At 44.9% G+C, this 26,418-nt stretch overlaps 1 protein-coding gene across 3 annotated transcripts in view; it reads left to right on the top strand.

Annotated features, from left to right (window-relative positions):
* CATSPERE (catsper channel auxiliary subunit epsilon) overlaps positions 1 to 26,418 on the top strand; it is an 891,786-nt gene that overhangs the window by 93,168 nt on the left and 772,200 nt on the right. For 2 of the 3 annotated variants that reach the window (XM_075596822.1, XM_075596819.1), the window contains exon 3: positions 10,517 to 10,590. The exons of the other annotated variant lie outside the window; for it this stretch is intronic. In XM_075596822.1, coding sequence (XP_075452937.1) covers positions 10,517 to 10,590 — 74 coding nt within the window. The remainder of the gene's footprint in view (positions 1 to 10,516; positions 10,591 to 26,418) is intronic. 3 annotated transcript variants of the gene reach the window in all.

Raw genomic sequence — 26,418 nt, 5'->3', positions numbered from 1 at the left:
TAAGGATCTTTACAATTTGAGAAAAGGAACAGAATGAGTTAACCTGTTTGGGGAGAGGCTTTTCCCCTCTCTGCTTCCAGCAGCATTCCTGCCTCCAGTCTCTTGGGGAGAGGGAAGAGGAACCAGGAAATCAGCCTTAAATACCTGATTTCTATCTAGCAGGACAGGTGACAGAAATCAGACAGCAGACAAACTCTGGTCTGGATCCCTCATCCCTCAGTTCCAGCAACTGTCAAACTGTGGGATGGAGTGCATATATTCTGAGGCTGCACTTTCTAGCCTAAACAGGACATATGACTCATACTATTCCTTGTATTTTATTACCTCCTCATCATCATTTCAGCCGAATAGTTTGTTTTTCTTGATTTTCCTGTATTGATACATTGTTTTTGACTAGGTTTTAATGTTGCTACACACATTGTTTCTTTCTGACTTACACTGCAGCCGCGCTGTTGATCGGAGACACTACCCGCACTTGCCAAACACAGTATAATGGTTTCATTCATTCCATTGGCTATATCAGTCAGCCAATGAGATCGTAGCCTGGCGAACTCGCGCGCAAATCATCTTACTGAGATCAGCTGTTAGCGGGGGGAAACCTACATTAACAGAGCGGTTGCAGAGAGTAAAACAGTTCTCTTTGATAAAGGGCAGAAGCCTGAAACGCGTAAGAGATTTTACTTGTCCACTACCATGATGTCGATCATGCAATAAAGGATTTTTATTCATTCTGGTGTATAGCCCCTGCATTTGCTCTGCTGTGCTCCGCTTACCTCCTGCAGGATTTCTCTAAACAGGATATAAGCTGTCCAGTATCCTGGGAGCCCTATATATGGAATTTATTACCATCCCCTGGTTTCTGTCACATATCCTCCCCCCACGACTCAGACCTCGAGGGATGAGCGACCATGGATATTAAGGAGTGCACCCTTGACAACCCGTCAGCATTGCCATGTTTGTGCCCTGAAAAAGAACGTTGTGACGTTCGAAACGCGTTGGATGGGTCTATGTCACATTAAAGTGCCCTTTTAATTTATTTTTTGATCTTGGGTCCTTCCTGCTCCGTTTTTTGCTTGTGCGCTTTTTCCTTCATTTATTCCTGTTAAACTATACCTTGGAAGCTGCACGGCCTGCCTACCACTTCAAGGAATTTGTGAGTACAGGTAAACCCCGTTATAACGCGAACCGTTATAACGCGATTTGGTTTTCCCGTGGCTCCCGTTTTTTTTGCACACTGCACACACTGCACACACTCTCACTGCACACACTGCACACACACTGCTCACACTGCACACTGCACACAGCACACACTCTCACTCTCACTGCACACACTGCACACACACTGCTCACACTGCACACACTGCACACATCACACACTCTCACTGCACACACTGCACACTGCGCACACTGCACACACTCTCACTGCACACACTGCTCACACTGCACACAGCACACACTCTCACTGCACACACTGCACACTGCACACAGCACACACTCTCACTACACACAGCTCACAGCACTCTCACAGCACACAGCTCTCACAGCACTCACATGTCAGCAGCCCACCCCCCCTCACATGTCAGCAGCCCACCCCCCCTCACATTGTCAGCAGCCCACCACCCCCTCACAAGTCAGCAGCCCACCCCCCTCACATGTCAGCAGCCCACCCCCCCTCACATGTCAGCAGCCCACCCCCCCCTCACATGTCAGCAGCCCACCCCCCCCCACCAGCCCGTTTTTCTCACACACACACACACACACACACACACACACCTTTTAGATCAGCTCAGCACATCCTCTCTCCCCGGTACTGAGCCCCGCCCCCGGCATGCTCTGACCTCCTCGGCAATGCATTGAAAAGAGTAAACCACCTGGCATCAAAGAGTTAAACCTCAATGAAGGTGGGGGCGGGTAATCTTTTTAGTTACTGACTGGGGCAAAGAGCCTTGCTACAGTACAGGCCTTTGAAGTGGGAGACGCTGGTCTAAATTACACTGCAAGCTCTTTGGGGCAGGGATAACTTCTGCACATAGGTTAGTAGAAATGCCCATATCCTTTGCAAGTAAACCTGATCCAAAGGAGATCATTCTACAGCCAGGAAATCCCGGCTTTGCTCCAGTGCTCTCCCGTCATTAATTACATCCTATAGCAGCCCCCGGCAGGTGACCTCAGCCCAGGTGTTCTGCAGCTGGCACCTCTTAGCAAGTCAGATTTGGGAGATGAAGGAAGAGGATCTGTAATCTTTATTAGGCAGAAAGTAATGTGAAATGAAGGGTTTTTTTTTCCCCCAGCTCAGAATCAGGGAGAAATCCCTGACATATAACCCCTCACTTACCATTTTAATCCTCTGTGGCATTATTTAACATGCTGAACAGATTTAGTTTCTAATTTAGGCCAAAAGACATTAAAATACATAATTTACTTAACACCTTCAGTGCCAATATACTCTGTAACCGAGGAATGAGTTCTAAATAGACCCACAGCTGCTTAATTAGGGATGAGCAGTTCTTGGAATAATCACAGTCGCTACCATGTCTTGAAACCCTTTTTACATCTGTGCTACAATTTTAAAACGATTGCCATGTTCTGCAGACCTGTGTGAAATAGAGAAGTGAATGCAGTTTGAAGCAAGTGGTAATGCTGCTTTAAAAAAATGTAAGACTTCAGCACACCGGTTGATGTTGGGTTAAAACACACACACACACACACACACACACACACACACACACACACACACACACACACACACACACACACACACACACACACACACACACACACACACACACACACACACACACACACACACACACACACCTTTTAGATCAGCTCAGCACATCCTCTCTCCCCGGTACTAAGCCCCGCCCCCTGACCTCTCCGGGCAGCCTGCTACCGCGCACCGCAAAACCTGGGGGCTGGAAGGGAGAGGGAGGGGGCTGGGAGGGAGAGGGAGGGGGCTGGGAGGGAGAGGGAGGGAGGAGGGATGAATCGCCGCCATTTTTTAAAACTTTTTTTCTATTTATTTATTTAATTAACTGGCGCCCGGCCAGAGTCATCGCGGGCCGCACAGAGAGGCCAGACCGGCCGCATGCGGCCCGCATGTTGTGCAGACCTCTTCCTTCCTTCCCTCCTCACTCCCTCCCGATTAGGCGTGCGGCAGCCATTTTTTTTAAAATTAGCGTGACCCCGTTACTAACGCGGTGGTCTCGGGATGGACTCCGAGGACCGCGCTATAACGGGGTTTACCTGTATTATATTGTTCAGGGGAACCTGCCAATGAGACTGATGGTGGGTGGGCTTGTACCATCTACCACCTGTCTTCAGGAGGATAGTACCCATACCATTGGATATTAAGTACTAATATCATTACTCATTCCTTACACCTTGTTTAGTGGTTTGGCTTAATTAAATTCTTATATACCTGCATTGGAGCGCTTTAGCCTATTTTCTATCATGTTTGTGCCCTGACCTGTGCTCCACAGAAAATTTAAAGAGTTGTAGGCTTAGGAACCACCTGTCACTCTAGCATTCTTCTCTCTGTTTTGACACATCCAGGTGAGGGGTGCATGATCTGTGACCAACCGGAATTTTCTCCCCAACATATAGTATTTGAGCGTCTCTACAGCCCACTTTATTGCGAGACACTCTTTCTCGACTATGAAGTATTTTTTCTCCTGGGGATTTAGTTTCCTACGTAAATAAAGGATGAGGTGCTCCTCCCCTTGAGACTCCTGGGAGAGTACAGCCCCCAGCCCTACCTCAGATGCGTCGGTTTGGACTAAAAAGTCTTTAGAGAAGTCAGTGTGACCAACACTGGTTGGGCACAGAGAGCTTCTTTCAGGCTTCTAAAGGCCTGTTCGGTTTCGGGGGACCACTTTACCATTAGCGGCCCTCTTGCTTTTGTGAGGTCGGTTAGTGGGGTTGCCTTAGTTGGAAAATTGGGAATAAACCTACTATAGTAGCCAATTAATCCCAAAAAGGTCCTTACTTGTTTTTTTGTAACTGGCCTTGGCCAATTTTGTATCGCCTCTACTTTGAGTGTTTGGGGTTTGAGTAAACCTCTGCCAATAGAATACCCCAGATAGTTGGCCTCCTCCAGACCAATAGTGCATTTAGCGGGGTTAGCAGTTAGTCCAGCAGACCGAACTGCGTCAAGCACAGCTTGGACCTTTGGAAGGTGGGATTGCCAATCTTCACTATGGATTACCACATCATCCAGGTATGCGGCAGTGTACCGAGCACGTGGCTTTAAAATTTTATCCATCATTCTTTGGAATGTGGCAGGAGCTCCGTGTAAGCCAAAAGGCAGCACCATATACTGAAAGAGGCCGTCTGGGGTTGAGAAGGCTGTCTTTTCTTTTGCCCTTTCTGTGAGAGGAACCTGCCAGTACCCTTTTGTTAGGTCTAGGGACGTGAGATATCGGGCTTTGCCCAGTCTTTCTACCAGTTCATCAACCCGGGGCATAGGATAAGTATCACATTTTGACACAGGGTTTAGTTAACGGTAGTCATTGCAAAACCTTGTTGTACCGTCTGGTTTTGGGACTAAAACTATATGCCTGTTCCACCCACTTTGGGATTCCTCAATTACACCTAGTTTTAGCATTTTTTAAACCTCTAAACTTATAGCCTCTCTTTTGGCCTCTGTGATTCGGTACGGTTTAAGGCTAACTCGGACCCCTGGTTCAGATACTAGGTCATGTTCAATTACCCTAGTTCTACCTGGCTTTGTAGAGAAAACTTCTTTGTTTCTTCTCACTAGGTTCTGGACCTCTCATTTCTGATTAATGGACAGGGTTTTAGCTATGCTAACCTCTGGGTCAGTTTCTCGATACTCTGACGGACCTGGGGGTACTAGGGTTAATAAGACCTCTCTATCTTTCCAGGGCTTAAGTAGGTTTACATGGTAAATTTGCTCAGGTTTCCTCCTACCTGGCTGTCTCACCTTGTAATTTACTTCTCCCACTCTTTCCAATACCTCATATGGCCCATGCCACTTAGCAAGGAATTTACTCTCTACGGTGGGAACCAGAACTAGCACCCTATCGCCTGGATAAAAAATTCTGACCCTAGCACCCTTATTATACGTATTCCTCTGTGCCTCTTGAGCTTTTTCCATGTGTTCCCTCAATATAGGTAGGACCGCAGCTATGCTTCTAACTACTTCAGCTTCAACAAGGAAATGTACCTACTACTAATGGGGACAGCAATGGGTACCAAGATGGCTCCGCAATATGCCAATCTTTTCATGGCAAATCTTGAACAAAGATTCCTAACTACATGCCTCCACAAACCCTACAAATACTACAGATACATTGATGACCTGTTTATAATATGGACAGAGGGTGAAGAAAACCTAAAACAATTCCACGAGTCCCTGAACTCATTCCATCCATCAATTAAACTCAAAATGGATTATTCGGCAAACCTAATAAACTTTCTAGATACTACAGTAACACTGAAAGATGGCAAACTACACACATCTGTATACAAGAAACCAACTGACAGATGCAGTTACCTCCACAACTCCAGCTTCCATCCCACTCATACAAAACAAGGTATCATACACAGCCAGGCTATAAGATACCACCGCATATGCTCTGACACTGAAGACAGAAAGGGGCATCTCACAACCTTGACCAAATCGTTCAGACAGAAGGGATACAAACCAAAGACCATTGCCAAAACTATTACATCTGCACTAAAAGCCCCACGAGAACACCTGCTACAATACAGACAGGAAGAACCTACCACACGCATACCACTAGTGACCACATACAACCCTACCCTAGAGGGTATACAAAAAATAATCAAAGATCTGCAACCCATGCTGACAGAGGATGCAACATTAAAAGAAATCTTTCCCAAACCTCCCATTCTTGCATTCCGGCAACCACCAAACCTCAAACAGAAATTAGTCAGCAGAAAACTTCACAACGATTTTAAAGACATGGATAATGGCACAAAACCGTGCAGCAACAAACGCTGCAAACTCTGCAAACACATTTGCCAAGATACCACAGCCAGTCACAACCATAGAACATTCAATGTTAAAGGATCATACAGCTGCACATCCAGGAATATAGTGTATATGATTCAGTGCAACAAATGTGACCAAGGTTGCTACATTGGGGAAACCAGCCAAAAACTATAAGGAAGAATGAATATGCACAGACACTCTATTCTCCATCACGAAGAAGGAAGATACTGCTCACCTGTGGGACATCACTTCTCACAACCAGATCATTCCATAAATGATTTAAAAATCAAAATCCTCAATGGAATGTTTAAAAGCACCCAAGAACGGAAAACATTTGAACTCAGAATGATAAGACTCTTTGACACCAAAACCAAAGGACTTAATGCGGACATGGGTTTCTCACACCCTATCAAAATTGTTTGTAATTATCCTGCTTGACTCAATTCTTAGCCACACTTTCTCTCCCCCCCAGCATCCCTTCCCCTCCCCACCTTTCTTTGACACTGCCCCCTGGCTTCAAACACTTAACACCCTATCTTATCTACAGTAAATATCTGTTGTTTTTTTTTTTTTCCTCTCTCTACACTGTTTTAGCCATTGAATCCTTTGTATATCAGTATTGCCTGACCTGAAGAAGAGAGGAGAACTCTTGAAAGCTTGTCCTATGACATAAATTGTTAGTCCAATAAAAAAGGTATCACCTAATACTGAAGAACTCATTTATTCTGCACTATATATATATATATATATATATATATGTATATATATAATATATATATATATACCCGTCATTTTACTTTACGAGGAATGGATTATCCAACGCGAAACAGATTATCCGCCGGTGGAACCGATTATCTGCCACCCATTAACATTGGAGGTGTTTGACGATGTTTTCACAATCCGATGCTAGTTTCCCGAATGTATTCTGTCAGATAACCGAGGACTGACTGTGTAAGTATATATATAGAAACAAGTAAGAGTGCACTGATTGACAAATATTTGCTGTGGTCCATTTGTGGCATTGAATTGGTGACCCCGCGGCACATAAACAGGCACATAAAAATTCAAATATCTCTTGAACCATAGTGTCCAGTAGCTAGCAGCCTGCTATGCTATAAAAAATTGCAAATATCGCAGGTTATGGCTGGTAGTATGCTTTTTATTCTGGTTTGGCTGGTTGCTTGCTTTGTACTCCCTGATCCTCTTAATATCTGACATTTATTCCAAACCAGGTATCTCTTATTGTACAAACACTGCAGTCCAACACCAACATACCTCCAGGTTTGGGTACAAACAAATGGTTGAGTGTTAAGGAGTTGTAGGTGGATTGTTGTACTGTAATAAATCCTTTTTCCTTGAATTTGATTTTGCCTTTTTGAGATGGAAGAGTTTGAGAGGTCATGCAGAAAATATTCATTTTGTAGCTCTTTTATCTAAATTACATTACAAATATGAAATTTGTTAGTAGTATTTTAGATTTATGCCTCATCTCAAAAGTTTATAAGAATTATTGAGAATTTACAAAGCAGTCTAAGTTATTATCCCTTGTGACAGCCATTTTCAAGATACTCCCAATCATTCTTTAGTTATACTGGATTTGCGACTTGATATTTTCCATGAAAGGAGTCTCAAAGAAACAACACTAACTCTACTAATCTATAAAAACTATACCATTTTTGGTTCTCAGTATCCTTGGGCAGGAGGGAAATGTATGCAATAGTCGGGGCTGATTTCTGGACACCCTGGAACCCACTACGGCTGGAGGCGCTAACACCAGTGAGAAGAACTACAGAAAGAACCTAAGCCTGTCCTGATCTCCATACCCTCGCAGATCAGACTCAGCTCTCCTGATACTAACAGATTTCCACACCACACTCACGTAGCAGAGGCTGTGCATCTCCCACTGGGGGGGGGGGGGGCAGAGGGGGGAACTGCTACATTTGGAAGCACTGCTGAGATTCAGGGCAGACTTTTACAGTAAGAGCAAATAAAGTACGCCTCAGACAGAATGCTAAGGGAGAGGGGGATTAGATATAGTGTCCAGGGGACCCCGGCCTACCTTAACCAGGGACCATTTTCCCCGACAGGGAGCTATAGTCTGGTCTGTCCTAGTGGAGCAAACTGTGCTGACATAGTATACTTCCATACCGAGTGTTATGGAGGAGAGGGGGGACTAGATATGATGTCCAGAGGATCCTGGCCTACCATAACCAGGGACCACATTCCCCGCCAGGGAACTATAATCTAGTCTGCCTTAATAAGAAGGTATTGTGTGCTGAAGTAAGGGCTATTGCTTGTTCTGAGTCACCCTGGTTATTGACAGCTGTGGAGGTCTGGAAGGGATAGATGGTTAACTTGGCCCAAAACACTTCTGAATGGGTCCACAGTGTTAATGCTAGAGCAGGCTTAAGGTGCTGCCAAGGGGGTCATAGAAAGGGTGCCTGGACCTACTCAGGTGCCTGACCCTCTGTATAGAGACCCACCGCAGTGCTACTAGCCGTGGATGCACAGGGAGACACAGGCCCTCTAAATGAAAATTATCATGTGCAAAGTATTGAAAGGGTTTTGCTTAAACTGGAAGGTAACTACTGCCTCAGAATATGTAACCTAAGAAAAGTGGTTCTCCGCCCAGAATCAGGGACCGCGTGCAAGGAAGGTCTTTAAAATGGCGGCTACCGCGTCGTGGTCTTATGCATGAGTCACAAAATGGCGCTCCCACCAAGAACACGGGATGGCATGGGATGCTGTGTGCCCCTTTGCAAAAGATCTGCAAATAGTTGCATCCTTTTGGCGCCAAACGCTGGCACCGCCCACCAAAGTGACTGGCTCATTCTGAGTCAGGTCCACCTTAAGCTAACAGCCCCACCTCTAAATTTCACCCAGAGGAGGAGCTAAATATCCTTAGCCAATCAGGTAGTGCCTCAAGAAAAGGAGGAGAGTTCACTGTTTGACCAAGAGTGTTATTTCCAGCAGAGTTGTGACCGAGAGATGAGCTGCTATACACATGAGTAAATTCTACCTCAATATGGCTGCTTTTACTGAGTCGCTCGATTTGGAAGTCGCCAATTATTCCCTTCGAGGTGGCTACCCGATAGTGAGGAAGAGCTGCAGTGGATGCATGTCATACAATAAAGACCCTTGTTATTACATTCCTGTCTAAGTATCAGTCCTTCGGCATAAGGGAAACGTATGCAATAGTGAGGTCTGGGGGGGAGGGGGGAACAGTGCTGAAGTGTATGAGTTTACAGGGGGGCTGTAGAGGGGGGGCTGCTGGTGTGTGTTTTGTGGATGTAAGGGGGCAGCAGTCTGTTTTGTTGGTGTGTCTGCAGTGTGTTTTGTGGGTGTAGAGGGTGTGTGTGTGTGTGTGTGTGTGTGTGTGTGTGTGTGTGTGTGTGTGTGTGTGTGTGAAGGATATAGGAGGGGTACAGAGTGTTTTGTTGGTGTGTGTGTATCTGTAGTGTGTGGGTACACAGGGGGCTGCAGTGGGTGTAGAGAGGGGGCTGCTGGTGTGTGTTTTGTGGATGTAGATGTGTTTTGTTGGTTTGTGTGTGTGTCTGCAGTGTGTGTTTTTTGGGTTCAGCGGGGGGGGGGTGGGGGCTGCAGTGTGTGTTTTGTGCGTGGAGGAAGAGTGCAGAGTGGTGTGTGTGGGTTTACACGTTGGCTGCAGTGGGTGTAGAGGGGGAGCTGCTGGTGTGTGTTTTGTGGATGTAGAGGAGCAGCAGTCTGTTTTGTTGGTGTGTGTGCAGTGTGTTTTGTGGGTGTAGAGGGGGGCTGCTGTGTGTGTGTGTCAGTGGGTGTAGAGGGTGGAGGAGGGCTGCAAAGTGTGTTTTGGTGTGTGCAGATTTGTGGGTTTACAGGGGGCTGCAGTGGGTGTTTGTGGGTGTAGAGGGGGGGCTGCTGTTTGTGTGTGTGTGTGTGTGTTTTGTGAGTGTAGTGGGTGCAGGAGGGCTGCAGTGTATTTTGTGGGTGTAGAGGAGGGGGGACTGCAGAGTGTTTTTGTGTATATATTGGGGGGTGGCAGAGTGTGTTTGTGTGTATATAGAGTGGGGATGTGTGTATGTACAATTTCCTATAAATAAACTTGCCGTAAAAGCAAAAGAATGTAGACAGTCATGCTGATAAAAATCAATATAACTACAAAAGTGTATCTTTTTTATGAAAAATTTAAAAAATAAATAAGCCTACATTTAGCCTATAATAGCAATAATCCCCTCAGAACAGGTCATTATTGGCAAGTAATTATAGTCTATTATAGTTATTACAGGTCATGTGAAAACAATGAAACAACAATAGTTGCTGGTAAAATGAAGTGGTTACCCTTGAAAACATATACTGTATATAGAAAAGTAATCATATTTCATAAAATACATTTATACTGTACTAAAATACATGAATATAAAAAATAGTGAAATGCAGATAGACAAGTACATCCAAGTCTTCAAAATAGCTCCTTTGTGAAGGTTATCCTAATGTAGATACAGTGCTCAATAAAGGACCAGTCTGATTTGTAATGTCATCTATTGAATTCCTTTCTAGATATTTTTGGAATATGAAGGCTCTTCATTTGTGCAGTGGATTGCCTCTCCCTTATGTAAGCTTGACAACAATAGGTAAGAAGATTTAAAGGAAACAAGAATTTTTTTTACATAGTAATACAATATATTTTTTTGTCTAGGATGAGTTTAAGTGAAAGTTTGCAACAGTATTAGCCTTTCAACTAATAAGCTACATGTTACGGAAGACCAGAACTTTGAACACTTTTACCTTCCGGGATAAATTCACTAGGTAGAACAAGGTAGTGGAATAAAATGAGGTTTATTCTGTATAGGCAACAGTTGTTACAGGTAGCCCACTCCATACCACTAGCATGGCATCAGGGGGTCACCCAGACAAAACCATGGCTGTTGCAGAGTTACTACTGGCCAGGGGCATCGGGGGCAGTGGTAGAGTTCTGCCACGCCTGTGATGCCTGCCATCGAGTGGGTAAGGCGGGTGATCATGTGAAGGCACCACTGAACCCACTACCGGTAATTGGAGAACCTTTCCAGAGGGTAGCTATGGACATAGTGGGACCCCTCATGATCCCAAGCTGGTCGGGCAAGAGCTTGGTTTCCCCTGAAACATGTGTTGAAGTCCTAGAGTGTCAGCTCTTGACCCAGATGTCAGAAATGCATTACTGTGACTGTGCAAATTATGCTACATGAAATATTTATTTGTATTTTGCCTTTCCTGGGGTGCTGGGACCGGGAGATTTCTAGGCTGTAAGTTTCAGGAGGGTTTGACTGAGAAAGTATTTACAGAATGTGTCTATGTATCGGGGTTCTGGGATATCCCAAAAGTTGGATCCGGGAATCAAATGAGATTCTCCGATACAGCCAAGCACATTGTTCCGAGCAAACTCTGACTCTGAAAACTATTCTGACGACTCACCGCCAGGATTCCTGCTATAGCATCATCCAGACCAGGTTAACGGGCAGGAAGGGGTTAAGATATACCTGCAATCATACAGGGGGTCCCTAGTATAAAGAGGGGTCACTAGTATAAGGAGGGGTGCCCAGATACATGCCTAGGTACCTGTGATGGTGAAGGGGTACCCTGGCCAGTAAATAAAGGTATTATGCCCGGCTGGGTGCACCTGAGTCATATTGGGAATGCAGTGTGTCAGCACAGCAGCCCACTAATGGCTGCAACCCTGTAATTGTATTAGAACGGTCTGTGTGTGTCCCACTAGGTATCAGGGGACCACATGTATAAGTCATGTAACAGAGTTCCCCTCAGTCATATGGGGTAAATGTGAAGTGTCAGCTCTGCAGCCCACTGCTGGCTGCAAGCCTGTAAATGTGTTAGAATTGTCTGTGTGTCCCCCGCTAAGCCTAAGAAGACCACAGTATTATACGAAGTTACATTGTATGAGTGCGGTCACAGTTATGGATTAGTTCCGAGTATTGCAACAATGTTTCACTGCCAAACCGCAAAGAGGAAAAAGGATTTTAACTCCAGATGCTTTTTCACACAGCACAGAAGCAGGGAGCTAACTTAGGTTTAGGAGTAGGCGAGCGCTATGAAATTTGGTGTGAGTGCTGCTGGGGTACAAACAGTAAAGCAGTTATGTTTTCCTTATGAACTTTTATACAAAATCATGAATGAAAGTTCCTCTCTTTTTTTTAGTGCATTAAAGTTATGAGAGTAAACAAATTAATATTCAGATAGGCGGGGCAGCGAATACATTGGGGATTCACAAATACAGTATATGACCGGCAATTCCGGGTAGTGAATCATGCAGACCTTAAGTACGGACTTCTGAGGCCCCTGCTGGTGCGTCGCCAGGCTGTTTGCAGAAGTCCGGACTTAACAAAGACAGTGACAGATCACAGTGTTACTTTAGAAGGATTTATTCTAAACAGTTTGCCCAACAGATGTCCGGGAGAACGGGGCTTGGTTAGGTATGCTAAGCGGCTCAGGTGTGATGTTGGCACATCACCCATAGCATACCTGAAGCCCCTTGCCCGGCTGAATGAACTGTTGGCAACTCTGCCATGGGGGGGGGGGTTTGGTTCCCACGCCGAGATTGGCTGCACATAGTACCGATAGGCTTTGAATAAGTTTTAAAAGTCTGTGCAGTCAGTGGGGATGGCAGATTAATCTAAGATACATTGGGTGTCATGCACTAAGCTCCGTTAAGTCACTTTTAGAGCGCAAAGTGCTCTTAGAACGTGATGTTGCGCTGAATCCGATGCACTAAGCAACGCAAACAGGCACTTTGCTAAAAAGAAAGATTGGTGTATATAGCGCTAAAAATAAATATCAATTAAGTGCAATACTAATAAACAACAATGTGAATGACCATAAAAATATGATAATTATCTAAATGAGGCAAGGCTGCCAGGAAAACTAACCCAAACACAGTTAGTGAAAAACACAGGAAAAACAATACAGACCGGCGCCTTAAAGTCCAAATGGAAATGATAAGGATGAGTCCAAAGATGGGCTGCAATGTCCAATGAAGGATGATCCAGTCGTTAGACGGCAGACTCCTCAGCAACAACCATGATATATAGTGCAGGGGAGACAAGAGGAAAAATCATAGCGTAACAAGGTATGAACTGAACATATAACACATAGACATAGACAGACAAGCACATACAACAATGACAGATAGGCTTACTAATAAACAGAGAATTTATTTAACACAATAAAATGCAGAGAACTATTGAAGAGCAGGTCTAGGATCCGGTGTGTAAAACCGGAATCCTACTTACAAGAAGTCCACAGGGTACAGGCAGGTGTGTAAGGTAAGTGTGGTCCGGCGGCAGCTGTTAGTGAACGCATGGCACTTGTGGAAGACTGCAGGCACCTCTTCTGATCGATACCAGGCTGGGCGTCACTGCAGGCAGCTTCTCACGATGCCTTCCGTCCGCGACCGGAATTGCATCACTGTAGGCGGGACCGCTTTCCGGAACTCACTTCTCCTGTTGACTGTAACCGGATGGGTTCTTGCAGGGGTCTGCTCCTAACGAAGTTGACTGCCACAATGTAACTCTCAAAGGCCCAACGCGTTTCATGCGCATGCGCACTTCAGGGGTTAGTTAGCACAGTTCACGGAGTCTTTAAATACTGACAAGAGATACACCATTGGTTGGACAAAATGTCTACCAAATAAACTTATGGTGGCCATGATTGGTTAGAATTCCTGTCAGTCATGTCCTGTGTAAAGAGCAGCCTAACATACATATATTACAGACATATATTACATAAAAAACACACGAAAAAACAAAAACTAACAATTCATACCTAAAACATCCTAACAGTCAAAGAATTTGTTCTGTATCAGTATCAAAAATATAACATATTTGTCAATATACTGATCCATCCTATATCGATGTAACATACTTTTGCACATAGTGGCACTCACATGTGCAAATTTGCAAATTATGCTGTTTGATACCATTATATATCCACGTCTTCATGAATAAAATTCAAAAAGCTATATTATGAATTTTGAATAATTTATTTTATTCAAATATTAATTTTATATATTTAAAAAATTCAGTTTATTAAAAACCTTATTAGTTAAAAACTATAATAAAAATCTCAATTATAAAAATACTGTAAAAACCATTATATTAACTTATATGATATATATATTAAAATATAGTTTAAAATTAAGTAAGAATATTTTTTATTTAAGAAAGACGCCTAGATCGAAATCAATGTTGAGACCATTAGGTGAGAGAGTCTTTAATTCGTAGATCCAGTAGGCTTCACGCCTACTGATCTGATTTAATTGATTTCCCCCCCTCCAATTTGCCTGTACAGTTTCTATGGCTTGGCATCTTAGTCCAATAGGACTTTTGTTATGATAAATATTAAAATGATGCGAAACACTATGTGTAGTTAAACCTCGCTTGATGTTATAAATGTGTTCATATACCCTTCTCTGATAGCATCTGCCAGTCCTACCTACATATTGTAAGCCACACGGGCACTGTAATAAATAAATCACAAAGGTGGAATGACAGTTTATTAATGTTTTAATGGTATATGTTTTATCAGTAACGTTTGATTTAAAGGTTTTAGTGTTATTACTAAATGTGCAAGCCGTGCAATTTGTACATTTAAAAAAGCCCTTGCTCTTGCTAACTGTTTTTGGTTTTGAGTTATCTAGAGGGCAACTAGGAGCTAAACGTGTTTTTATATTTGGAGCTTTTGTAAAAATAATTTTTGGTTTTTCTGGGAGGCATTTTGATAGAGTATTGTCACACAGGAGCATAGGCCAGTGTTTATTAAAAATCTGGCGGATTTTTGGTGCCATCTCGTTATACTGGGTGACGAAAGCCACCCCATTGTTCTGTTCTATCTCGTTTGCTTGATTTTTATTCTTATATTCCAGCAAGGTGGCCCTCTCAATTTTGTCCACCTGGAGGGACGCTTCCTCAAGTATATGCTCTGGGTACCTTCTATCACGGAATTTGTCTTTAAGCTCATCTGCCTGAAGCGCAAACTCCTCAGGATTTGAACAGTTGCGCTTCAAACGGGTGAGCTGACCCTTAGGAATATTCCAGATCCAGCTTGGATTGTGCTGGCTGTCTGCCCTGAGGTAATTATTAGCCTGAACCGACTTAAAATATGTTTTTGTTTCTATTCGGTTGTCACTAATATATATATTGAGGTCTAAAAATTCTATATGTTCCTTATGATGGTTAAAAGTGAATTTAAGATCCCTATCGTTAGAATTGAAATAATTAAAAAATGATTCAAGCTGTACCTGGTTACCTGACCAAACAAATATAATATCATCTATGAAACGGCGCCAGAGCACAAGGTGAGCCCCGAGAGGACAGTTGTTCCAAATATAATCTTCTTCCCAACTGTCCATAAAAAGATTCGCATAGCTCGGTGCAAACCTCGTGCCCATCGCCGTTCCACAGATCTGTAAAAAGAATTGTGAATTGAATTGAAAGTGATTGTGTGTTAAAATAAAATTAGTGCTATCTACTAAAAATGTTTTAAGTGCTGGGGATGTGGTGACGTCTGATTCTAACTTGCGTGATATTGCCTGACAGCCTTTCACATGGTTTATAGTGGTATACAGTGATGTAACATCTGCTGTTACCCATGTGTACTCAGGCTTCCATTCCAGGTCTCTCAGTATCTGGAGAATGTGTGTGGTATCACGCAAGTAGGATCTGACCTGGTGAACCAAGGGTTGAAGGTGGTGATCTATAAATAAAGATAAATTAGAAGTTAGTGATCCTATACCTGAAATGATAGGTCTACCAGGAGGTTGTGTAATGCTTTTATGTATTTTAGGGATAAAGTAAAAAATTGGGGTGCGTGAAAACTGTGTGTCTAAAAACTCTAGTTCTTGTTGTGTTATTGCTCCTTCCTCAAGGCCTTTGTTTAGTAGTATAGTAAGTTCAATTTCAAACCTGCTCAGAGGGTTACTGGTAAGGGGGAGGTAAGTGGCTGTATCTCCAAGCAGTCTCATTGACTCCTGGAGATAATAATCGATATCCATCACCACTATACCTCACTCTTTGTCAGCAGGTTTTATAACTATCTTCTTATTGTCTTCCAGTTGTTGTAAAGCTAATTTTTCATTGGTATTAAGATTGTTTCTATGAATTTTATATGCCCTACTAGACTCCTCCAATTCTCTGGTTACTATCTCTACAAATGAGTTCACCAGATGGCCCTGTGCAAATTTGGGATAAAAAGTGGACTTTAGTTTAAAATTCGTGTGTGATTTATTTGACTCAACATTTAGAGATTTCTGATCTAGCTGATAGGTAACTGCATCTTTTAAAAAATATTTTTTAAGTGCCAGTTTACGTGCAAACTTATGAACATCAATATGAAGATTGAAACTGTTAGGGCCACATATCTGTGCAAATGTAAGGCCCTTACCTAACACTCTCTTTTCTACTGGGGTTAGGGTATGTCGACTGAGGTTAAAGATGTTTTGATAGGTCTTATTAATACCTAACCTATTTCTATTAGCACCTCCTCCTCTTCCTCTTGTGCGTTTTTTCTTTTTTTGTGATTCATGCGGGCTGAAGTTCTAGATTGGGTTTCTTTATTTCTACCTGGGGAAAGATGTGTTCCCCTTCCTTTCTCCATTCTAAAAAAGAAAAATTGGTTTTTGCTCCTTGTGTAGGTAAAGGAGTATATGACACACTGTCAGGTTCGCTCTCTGACTCAATTTCTGATAGCACATGGTATTTGTTATTGGACAAATTCACTTCATGTTTAGATGCCATCTTTGCGTCATATAATTCTTTAGCTCTTTTCTGTTTGAGATATTGGTTTGTATCATGTTGGGGTAATACCCTCTGTGGTTGGGGAATGGGAACTGGAATAGGTATAAGGGGAAGTGTATGTGGTTTTCTTGACCTATTGATATTATTACTAGAAATAGGGTTACTCTTCTCCATCCTACTTCGTTTGGTCCCCACAGGGACTATTTAATAATAGTGTACATGAGCAGGGGGTCCTGAGCTGAACCGCATTGGTTTCAGGTCAGAGGACCCCCTACTTCAGGAGATACAGGCCCCTTTATGAGGTGCCGGTATCCCTCTGCAGAATTTAAATGTCCCGGTCATGTGACGCGGGAGCTTTAAAGTGCAGGGGATACCGGCACACCATAACGGGGCCTGTATCTCCTGAAGTAGGGGGTCCTCGGTCCTGAAACCAATGCGGTTTAGGTCCTGAGACCCCCTGCTCATGTACACTATTATTAAAATGTATTTATTTAGTGTACGATCGCCTGTAACAGCCTTGCATGGAGATGGCAAATCTCCATGCAAATGTTACAAGCGGCTTTTTTTTCTATCAGCTAGCGTACGTAAAGGTTAAGAACGCTAGCAGGGGGAAAAAAAGCATCACGTACGTTGTGGCTGTTCTGAGCTATTTTGAGCAGGTACATTAAAAAATGGGCTCAAGGCCTTAGTGAATCGCGTCCCCGGCCTCACTTTTTAACGAACCTGCTTTTTTGGAAAATCAGAACGTAAAAGCCATTGAGCTTAGTGCATAGCCCCCATTGTGCGGTACAAAGACTATTCCATCGTAGCTAAGATTTGTACCCCACTTCAAGAGTTCGTTAGAACTGAGGATTTGCGAACGAATCCTGCAAGGGCAGAACGAAAAGATTACTTTCGACGGAGAAATAGGGGTCGCATGCGGCACACCTAGCCAAAGACTGTCTCACGGCTCTATTTGCGCACCAACCCTGCTCCTGGGAATTGGTAAAAAGAAAAGAGAAAGCGCACACCTTCCTGGTGCAATAAAGTTTTTTACTGTTAGAATGACACACAAAAAGAAATACACTCACAAGCATCCATTAAAATAAGACAAGGGTTGGTTTGTCATCAGGTGCACAGTGTCCTCCTTCCTTAGGGGTACTTTGCCTGCTGCCACAGCGTGTTCGCTACTCCACGGAGCTCTGACAGTGTCCGGAGTTTGCTTCTGGCCACATGACCACTACTCAGTTCGTCACCACGTAACTCCTTCCTCCATCAGCTTCACCTCCAGCCGGCAACCCAGGATGATCGAATCATAGCACGGATCACCTGAGTGATGTGCTCCCTTGCTTCCCCTCTATGCTAGAAACGTCTGCACTCCTCACGCTCCTCCAATCTTACACCTTGCTCACAAAGCAATGAAAGCCACCCTACGCTTTTCAAGGCGGAGCCTCTTCGTCAGGGGTGTGGCTTTCATTGCTAATACAGTTAGGCCCGGAAATAATTGGACACTGATACAAGTTTTGTTATTTCGACTGTTTACCAAAATAAATTCAAGTTACAGTTAAATAATGAATATGGGCTTAAAGTGCAGTCTAACAGCTTTAATTTGAGGGTATTCACATCCAAATTGGAGGAAGGGTTTAGGAATTACATCTCTTTAACATGTAGACCCCTCTTTTTCAAGGGACCAAAAGTAATTGGACAATTGACTCAAAAGCTGTTTTATGGACCGGTGTGGGCTATTCCTTCGTTATTTCATCATCAATTAATCAGGTAAAAGGTCTGGAGTTGATTCCAGGTGTGGCATTCACATTTGGAAGCTGTTGCTGTGAACCCACAACAAGCGGTAAAAGGAGCTCTCAATGCATTGAAACAGGGCATCCTTAGGCTGCAGAAAAAAAGAAAATCCATCAGAGAGATAGCAGGAACTTTTGGAGTGGCCAAATCAACAGTTTAGTACATTCTGAGAAAAAAAGAATGCACAGGTGAGCTTTGCAACACAAAAAGGCCTGGACGCCCACGGAAGACAACAGTGGTGGATGATCGTAGGATCCTTTCCATGGTAAAAAAAAAACCCTTCACAACATCCAGCCAAGTGAAGAACACTCTCCAGGAGGTAGGCATATCATTATCCAAGTCGACCATCAAGAGAAGACTTCACGAGAGCAAATACAGAGGGTTCACCATAAGGTGGAAACCATTCATAAACCTCATGAATAGAAAGGCCAGATTAGACTTTGCCAAACAATATCTATAAAAGCCAGCCCAGTTCTGGAAAAGCATTCTTTGGACAGATGAAACTAAGATCAACCTGTACCAGACTGATGGGAAGAAAAAATATGGAGAAGGCTTGGAACGGCTCATGATCCGAAGCATACCACATCATCTGTAAAACACGATGGAGGCAGTGTGATGGCATGGGCATGCATGGCTTCCAATGGCACTGGGTCACTAGTGTTTATTGATTATGTGACAGAAGACAGAAGCAGCCTGATGAATTCTGAAGTGTATAGGGATATATTGTCTGCTCAGATTCAGCCAAATTCAGCGAAGTTGATTGGACAAGGACCCAAAACATACTGCAAAAGCATCCCAGGAGTTTTTTTAAGGCAAAGAAGTGGAATATTCTGCAATGGCCGAGTCGATCACCTGATCTCAACCCGATCGAGCATGCATTTCCCATGCTGAAGACAAAACTTAAGGCAGAAAGACCCACAAACAAACAACAACTGAAGATAGCTGCAGTAAAGGCCTGGCAAAGCATCACAAAGGAGGAAACCCAGCGTTTGGTGATTTCCATGCGTTCCTGACTTCAAGCAGTCATTCTCTTCAAAGGATTCTTGACAAAGTATTAAAAATGAACATTTTATTTACGATTGTGTTAATTTGTCCAATTACATTTGAGCCCCTGAAATAAGGTGTTTGTGTATGAAAATGGTTGCAATTCCTAAACGTTTCATACGATATTTTTGTTCAACCCCTTGAATTAAAGCTGAAAGTCTGCACTTCTATTGCATCTTGATTGTTTCATTTCAAATCCATTGTGGTGGCGTACAGAGCCAAAATTATGAAAATTGTGTCAGTGTCCAATTGGTTCCGGACCTAACTGTACATCCTCTTAAATATCTAATGTCCTAATTGGACTATCTCTCTTTAATTGACTCCCCTACAGTATGTCTTCCATCAGAAATAGAAAGCTGCACATTATTTGCTAATCATCTTTAAGTAACATGCTATTAATAAATAAAAGAATTTATGGATAAAGATATGTTTTAAAACTATATAAGCACCAACATCAATTTAATACAATAATACATTGCTAATCCTAAAAACAAAGCGACACACGGAATGCTTAAACCACAATTTACCAATAAAAATTACATAAAATATAATATATTAACTTATTAACATATTAACAACCTATAGTCCAATTTTAAAATATAGTAATATATTAAAATATTAGGATAACCTCCATCCAAAATATCCATATTGAATTATTAGATTAGAAAACCATCCCATAATTATTCTAACATAAAAATGAGACCAAATCAATCTCCTCATTTAGCCCTCCTGAGGATAATGTACCAAGTTCATGGATCCAGAAAGTCTCCCTTTGGCGTAACTTTAAAAATCTATCACCTCCCTTGGGTACCATTACTACTTGTTCAATCCCTATCAAGCGCAAACCCCTAGGATCCATATTGTGTTGAATCTTAAAGTGTGTAAGGATCCGCACTGCGGGTATACCCGCTTCCAGCGCCTCCTTACCTTTATTACAGGCCGTCCGGGCTCCCCGGTGGCGTCTCTCGCCACTGGCGGCTACCCCCGCACATCCCGGTCGCGCGCGTCACCCTTACGGGTGCACGCAAACCCAGGCCGCCATTAGTTGGCGCCGGGCGTCTAACTCCGCCTCCTCTGACGCGGCTCACACAACTTGCGTGTCTCTGCCCCTGCCCCATCAGCTCCGCCTCCCAGGTCCCTCTTCTCTACCTGACCCTTCCCCTGTCCGTCCCTCTGCTTCTCCCCTTGCTCACACTACTCCCAAATCCTCCGGTATGTTTCTCCCACTCTCCGCCTCCTCTGACGCGGCGCACGTACCTTGCACACCCCTGCCCCATCAGCTACGCCGCCCAGGTCCTCTTTCCCTTTCTGTTCCTTCCCTTGTCCGTTCCTCCGCTTCTCCCCTTGTTCAGACCACTCCCAAAGCCTCTGGTAATTCTCTCCTATCTGGGTCTTACTCGGGCCGCTCCGCTGTCCCTCCCCTCACTCTGATTGGTCCCAAATTCTCACACTCTACTCTCCTATCAGGTCCTTCTTCGGGCTGCTCCTCTGTCACTCCCCTTCCCCTGATTGGTCCCAGCCCCCTATTTAGTCCCCCTTCACCATTTCCTCTTTGCTCTGCATAGCTTCTGTACTTCGGTGCTGTCTGCTGTTGCCTGGCCTCTCTTGTCTTACCGTGTCCATTCCTGTCCCTGGAAATTCTGCTGACCTCCCTGGATTTGACCTTTTGCTTTGGACTCTACTACGCTGCTCTCTGGAACCCTTTGGACTTCGCTTTGGACTTTCTACGCTGCAGACTTCTACAACCCCTGCACACGGCTCACGGACAATCGACTACGCTGCTCTCTCCAATCCACGACCCAGGCTTACGGACACTCACCTACGCTGCTCTCTCCAATCCACGACCATTGGCTTACGAACTTTACCCTTCTTCGCCGGAGCTGTCAAGTACGGTATCATTTCTATTTTTGTTTATCCGGACCATCTACGCTACTTCCACACTCCGGCCATGCCCCCGTTTACTGTTAGGTGTGTGGTATTACTCCTTTCCACCTCAGTCCCAGGGTCTCGTCTGGCTTGTGGGCAGGCCGATGCAGAGCCCAACAGACCCAGACCCCCCTGAGGTGGAAGATACCTTAACCACCATTTCCAAACACTTTAACTTTTTGGATAACCAAGTCTCTTCCTTTAACCAGCATGTTAATACCCTCTCTCTTCAGATTCCCCAGGGCAATGTTCCCACTTCCTCTTCATAGTATCCCGTGAAGGAACTGGGTCCTCGGAGTTGCGGATTCCTACACTGGCGACACACTTTATTCGAGCTCGGCTAGTCCCACGAATTCGGGTATACCCGGGTGTATTGAGGTTTGTGACTGTTTTCTGCCCGAGTGCATTGGGTTATTTTCCAGGCAGGGATTGAAGCATTTTATTCCCGCTGGCTGCAATACTGCACAGTATATATATATATATATACTGCATTACAATTCATGAATTTATGCCATCTGGTAGACACGCGAAGCATTGCAGCCTATTAAATCCTAATCATGATCATTTAACAGATCAGCCGCCCGTCAGCCAGGCATGAACCCAGGCTGGGAAGGCAAACGCAACGGGGCTTGTCAGAGGTGAGGAGCGGCGCATTCCAGGTATCTGCCAGGTACATACTGGGCATTTGCTCGAATAAAGTGTGTCGGTGCAGTACGCCCAGTAAATACGCAGGGGATCCGCTTGCATGCCGCGGTTTCTTAAACCAGTGAGAGATACAATTCGAACTGTCACCTTCTCGCTTCCCCACGGATCGTACTAAGGTAGCTTATGTGTATTCCCTTCTCACCAGGGATGCCCTGGCCTTGGCTTCACCAATCTGGGAGTTGAAACCTGAACTCACTTACAACTTTTCTAATTTCAAAAGAGAATTTCGTTTAGTCTTTGACACCCCAGGACGCAGTGATATGGCGGCGTCCTCCTTTTTCCATATTTTGCAGGGTCGAAGATCAGTGGCACGTTACGCTCTGGAGTTCCGGACTATCGCAGCAGAGACTGATTGGAACGATGGGGCTCTCTCCGCCGCCTTCTGGCAGGGGCTTTCGGAAACCTTAAAGGACGAGTTGGCGGCTCGTGAGAGGCCATCCTCACTAGAGGCCTTAATCGCTTTGTGCGTTCGGGTGGATCAAAGACTTCTGGAGAGGCGGGCTGAACGTCAACGTCCTCGTACTGCTATTTCTTTGATTTCTAATTCCAGATCTCCTCTCCTTGTACTGCCCGCATTAGAAGCTCCTGAACCCATGCAACTGGGCACTCATCACCTTTCTTCTACGGAGCGACTACGTCAGAGAAATGAGGGCCTGTGCTTCTATTGTGGGTCTCCTGGGCACATCCTGCCACGCTGTCCTTTGAGGCCGGGAAATGCCAACGCCCAGTGAGGTATGGGGGAATCTCACTGGGTATCATATCTGCTTCCCCCTCTCCCTCACAGCGTCTTCCTAAACGTCTTCTATTATCGGTCCTCCTAAAGCACGCAACATCCAGACCCCTGCTCAGGCCTTCCTTTATTCCGGTTCCGGAGGGAATTTTATAAATCAGGCGTTTGCTACCCTGCACAACATTCCACTCTGGGAGAAGGCCTTTCCGGTCGGATTAGAGGCTATTGATGGTCGACCACTGCAGCCAGCTTTCATTACCTTGGAGACACTTCCCCTAGAACTTTCCATGAATGATGGACATTGTGAAATTATTTCCTTTGATGTCATACTCTCTCCTTCGGTTCACATCATCCTGGGTCTACCATGGCTGCAATTACACAATCCCATTATCAATTGGACTGTTGAAGTTCCTGTTCTATGGAGATCCTCCCAAGTAGAAGTGTCTGCTCCGCCCGCTGGGGTACTGGCCGTCTTGGAGACCTCATCCCCACAGGACGTCACCCTTCCGGACGTCTATTCGAAGTTCCTGGATGTCTTCAGTAAGGCCAAACCCGCGGAGCTTCCCCCTCACCGCCCTTTCGACTTCCCGATTGACTTAATTCCGGGTGCCCCATTTCTCAAAGCTAGGTCTTATCCGTTATCGTTACCTGAGACTGAGGCTATGTCCGAGTATATCTCTGAAAATCTTTTAAAGGGCTTCATTCAGAAGCAGGATTCTTTTTTGTAAAGAAGAAGGATGGGACGCTTCGCCCGTGCATCAATTTCCGTGGTCTAAACAAAATTACCATCAAAACCATTTTCTCCAAACTTGACCTACGAGGAGCATACAACCTGATTCGCATCCGCAGTGGAGACGAGTGGAAGACCGCGTTCAACACACGCAGCGGTCATTATGAGTACCTGGTGATGCCGTTCGGGTTGTGTAATGCCCTTGCAGTCTTCCAAGACTTTATAAGGTAGGGTTATCGCGGTATGTGGACAAGTTTCTACAGCCCCATGTATTCCAACTTCCTTCCTATATTAGGGATACAGCGGACGTCATTCTCAATTTACAGGATCTTCAATGGCACAAGGAATACAGGTGGGTCACATTAGATGTGACCTCCCTCTATTCAATTATCGATCACAATCACGGTCTTAAAGCTACACGACACTTTCTTGATTTATCCTCCTTATCTATTTCACAGTGCACTTTTTTACACGAATCTATATTCTTTTTAGTCACACTCATAATTATTTTTTATTTGATTCACGTTTTTATTTACAGAAGTTGGGCACTGCTATGGGCACGAGTTTTGCACCTTCATATGCCAATTTGTTTATGGGTTTTTGGAAGTCACATTTCATTTATCACATAAATAATTATTTTCGTCATAATATCGTCTTTTTTAAGCGATATATTGACGATCTGATCCTTATTTGGAAAGGTGATGAGCACTCTTTATTTTCTTTTGTCCAATATTTAAACACTAATGATTACAATATTTAATTCACTTTTGAGCACAATATTAATCACATTCATTATTTAGATTTGACCCTGTACATTGACAGTGATATGAATATCCAGACTGATATTTATCGAAAAGAGAATTCCAGGAATATGCTTCTCAATGCACGGAGTTGTCACCCCCGTTCATTGATTAGGAATATTCCTGGATCTCAATTTATGAGATTGAAGAGACTTTGCTCTAATAATGATATTTTTCTGTCAAGGTCCAAAGAAATGTTTGACAGATTTTTGACATGGGGCTACTCTACAAAGGACATACAGGCTGCCTTTGTTAAAGCTGACTCTATGGACAGAGATGTTCTTATTTGGAAGACTGGATCTAAGTCTAAAAAATCAAGGATGTCATCATATAATACTACACAGAGTCCATTTTTTATAACCACTTATAGTTCACAATCATCTCAAATTTCAAAAATTATATCTAAACATTGGCATACACTTTTGTTGGATGAAGATATTGGTACCTTATTGCAAAGTGGACCTAGATTCACTTTTCGTAAGGCTAAGACTTTGGCCTCCCACTTATCTCCAAGTCTTTTTGACTCTAATTCAAATCGTCCTAATATTACAACTATACCAAAGGGTTTCTATAGCTGTGCTAATTGCTCTATGTGTCAATATGCATTACCTGCTAAATTTATAACCTACTAGTTGATATACCCGGCGTTGCCCGGGTGTGGAAGGGCAGGGGGCATGGAGTGGAAGGGGGGGGCAAAGGGCAGGGAGGGGGGGGGCAAAGGGCAGGGAGGGGGGGGGCAAAGGGCAGGGAGGGGGGGGGCAAAGGGCTGGGGGGGCAAAGGGCAGGGAGGGGGGGGCAAAGGGCAGGGGGGGGGCAAAGGGCAGGGAGGGGGGGGCAAAGGGCAGGGAGGGGGGGCAAAGGACAGGGAGGGGGGGAAAGGGCAGGGAGGGGGGGCAAAGGGCAGGGAGGGGGGCAAAGGGCAGGGAGGGAGGGGGCAAAGGGCAGGGAGGGGGGGGCAAAGGGCAGAGCGGGGGGGGCAAAGGGCAGGGAGGGGGGGGCAAAGCTCAGGGATGGGGGGCAAAGGGCAGAGAGGGGGGGCAAAGGGCAGGGAGGGGGGGACTCAATCCCCCCCACACACACACACACACAATCCCCCCCCCCACACACACACAATCCCCCCCCCCACACACAATCACACAATCCCCACACTCAATCCCCCTCCCCCACACACACACAATCCCCCCCCACACACAATCCCCCCCCACACACACACTTCACACACACACACACACACACACACACACACACACACACACACACACACACACACACACACACACACACACACACACACACACACACACACACACACACACACACACACACACACACACAATCCCCCCCACACATAATCACACAATCCCCACACTCAACCCCCCCCCCCACACACACAATCTCCCCCCACCCCCACCCCCCACACACACACTCAATCCCCCCACCCCCCACACACACTCAATCCCCCCCACCCCCCACACACACACTCAATCCCCCCACACACACACTCAATCACTCCCCCCCCACCACCACCACCACCAACACCACCAACACACACACACTTAATCAGTCCACAATTTCACCTGGGGGGGCGACATGCTCCGATCCCCCAACCCCCCATGCTGCTGAAAACGGGAAGCAGACAGGAAGAGAAGGAGGGCTTGTCTGTGTGCAGAGAGAAGCCCCGCCCCATCTGCAAGACACAGACATAGAAGCAGCAGCACGGATCTTCTGGCCCCGCCCCCTCTGCAAGACACAGACATAGAAGCAGCAGCACGGAGTGCCCCCAGGTTTCCCTGCAAGCTGCTCACGCCCCCCCTACATAATCGTGCGCCCTGTGTGTGTGTGTGTGTGTATGTGTGTGTGTGTGGCCCGTCACTCCACCTCAGGCCAATGAGAGGTGTGCGGGGGCGGGCGGCCCAAGGGACCAATGAGATTTCCCCTAGGGACACCAGACATCCAGACAGGCA

The sequence above is a fragment of the Ascaphus truei genome, chromosome 4 (genome assembly GCF_040206685.1).
Source record: "Ascaphus truei isolate aAscTru1 chromosome 4, aAscTru1.hap1, whole genome shotgun sequence".
NCBI lineage: Eukaryota > Metazoa > Chordata > Amphibia > Anura > Ascaphidae > Ascaphus > Ascaphus truei.
Note: the sequence above shows the minus strand (reverse complement) of the source record. Positions and strands in the feature narration are given on the sequence as shown.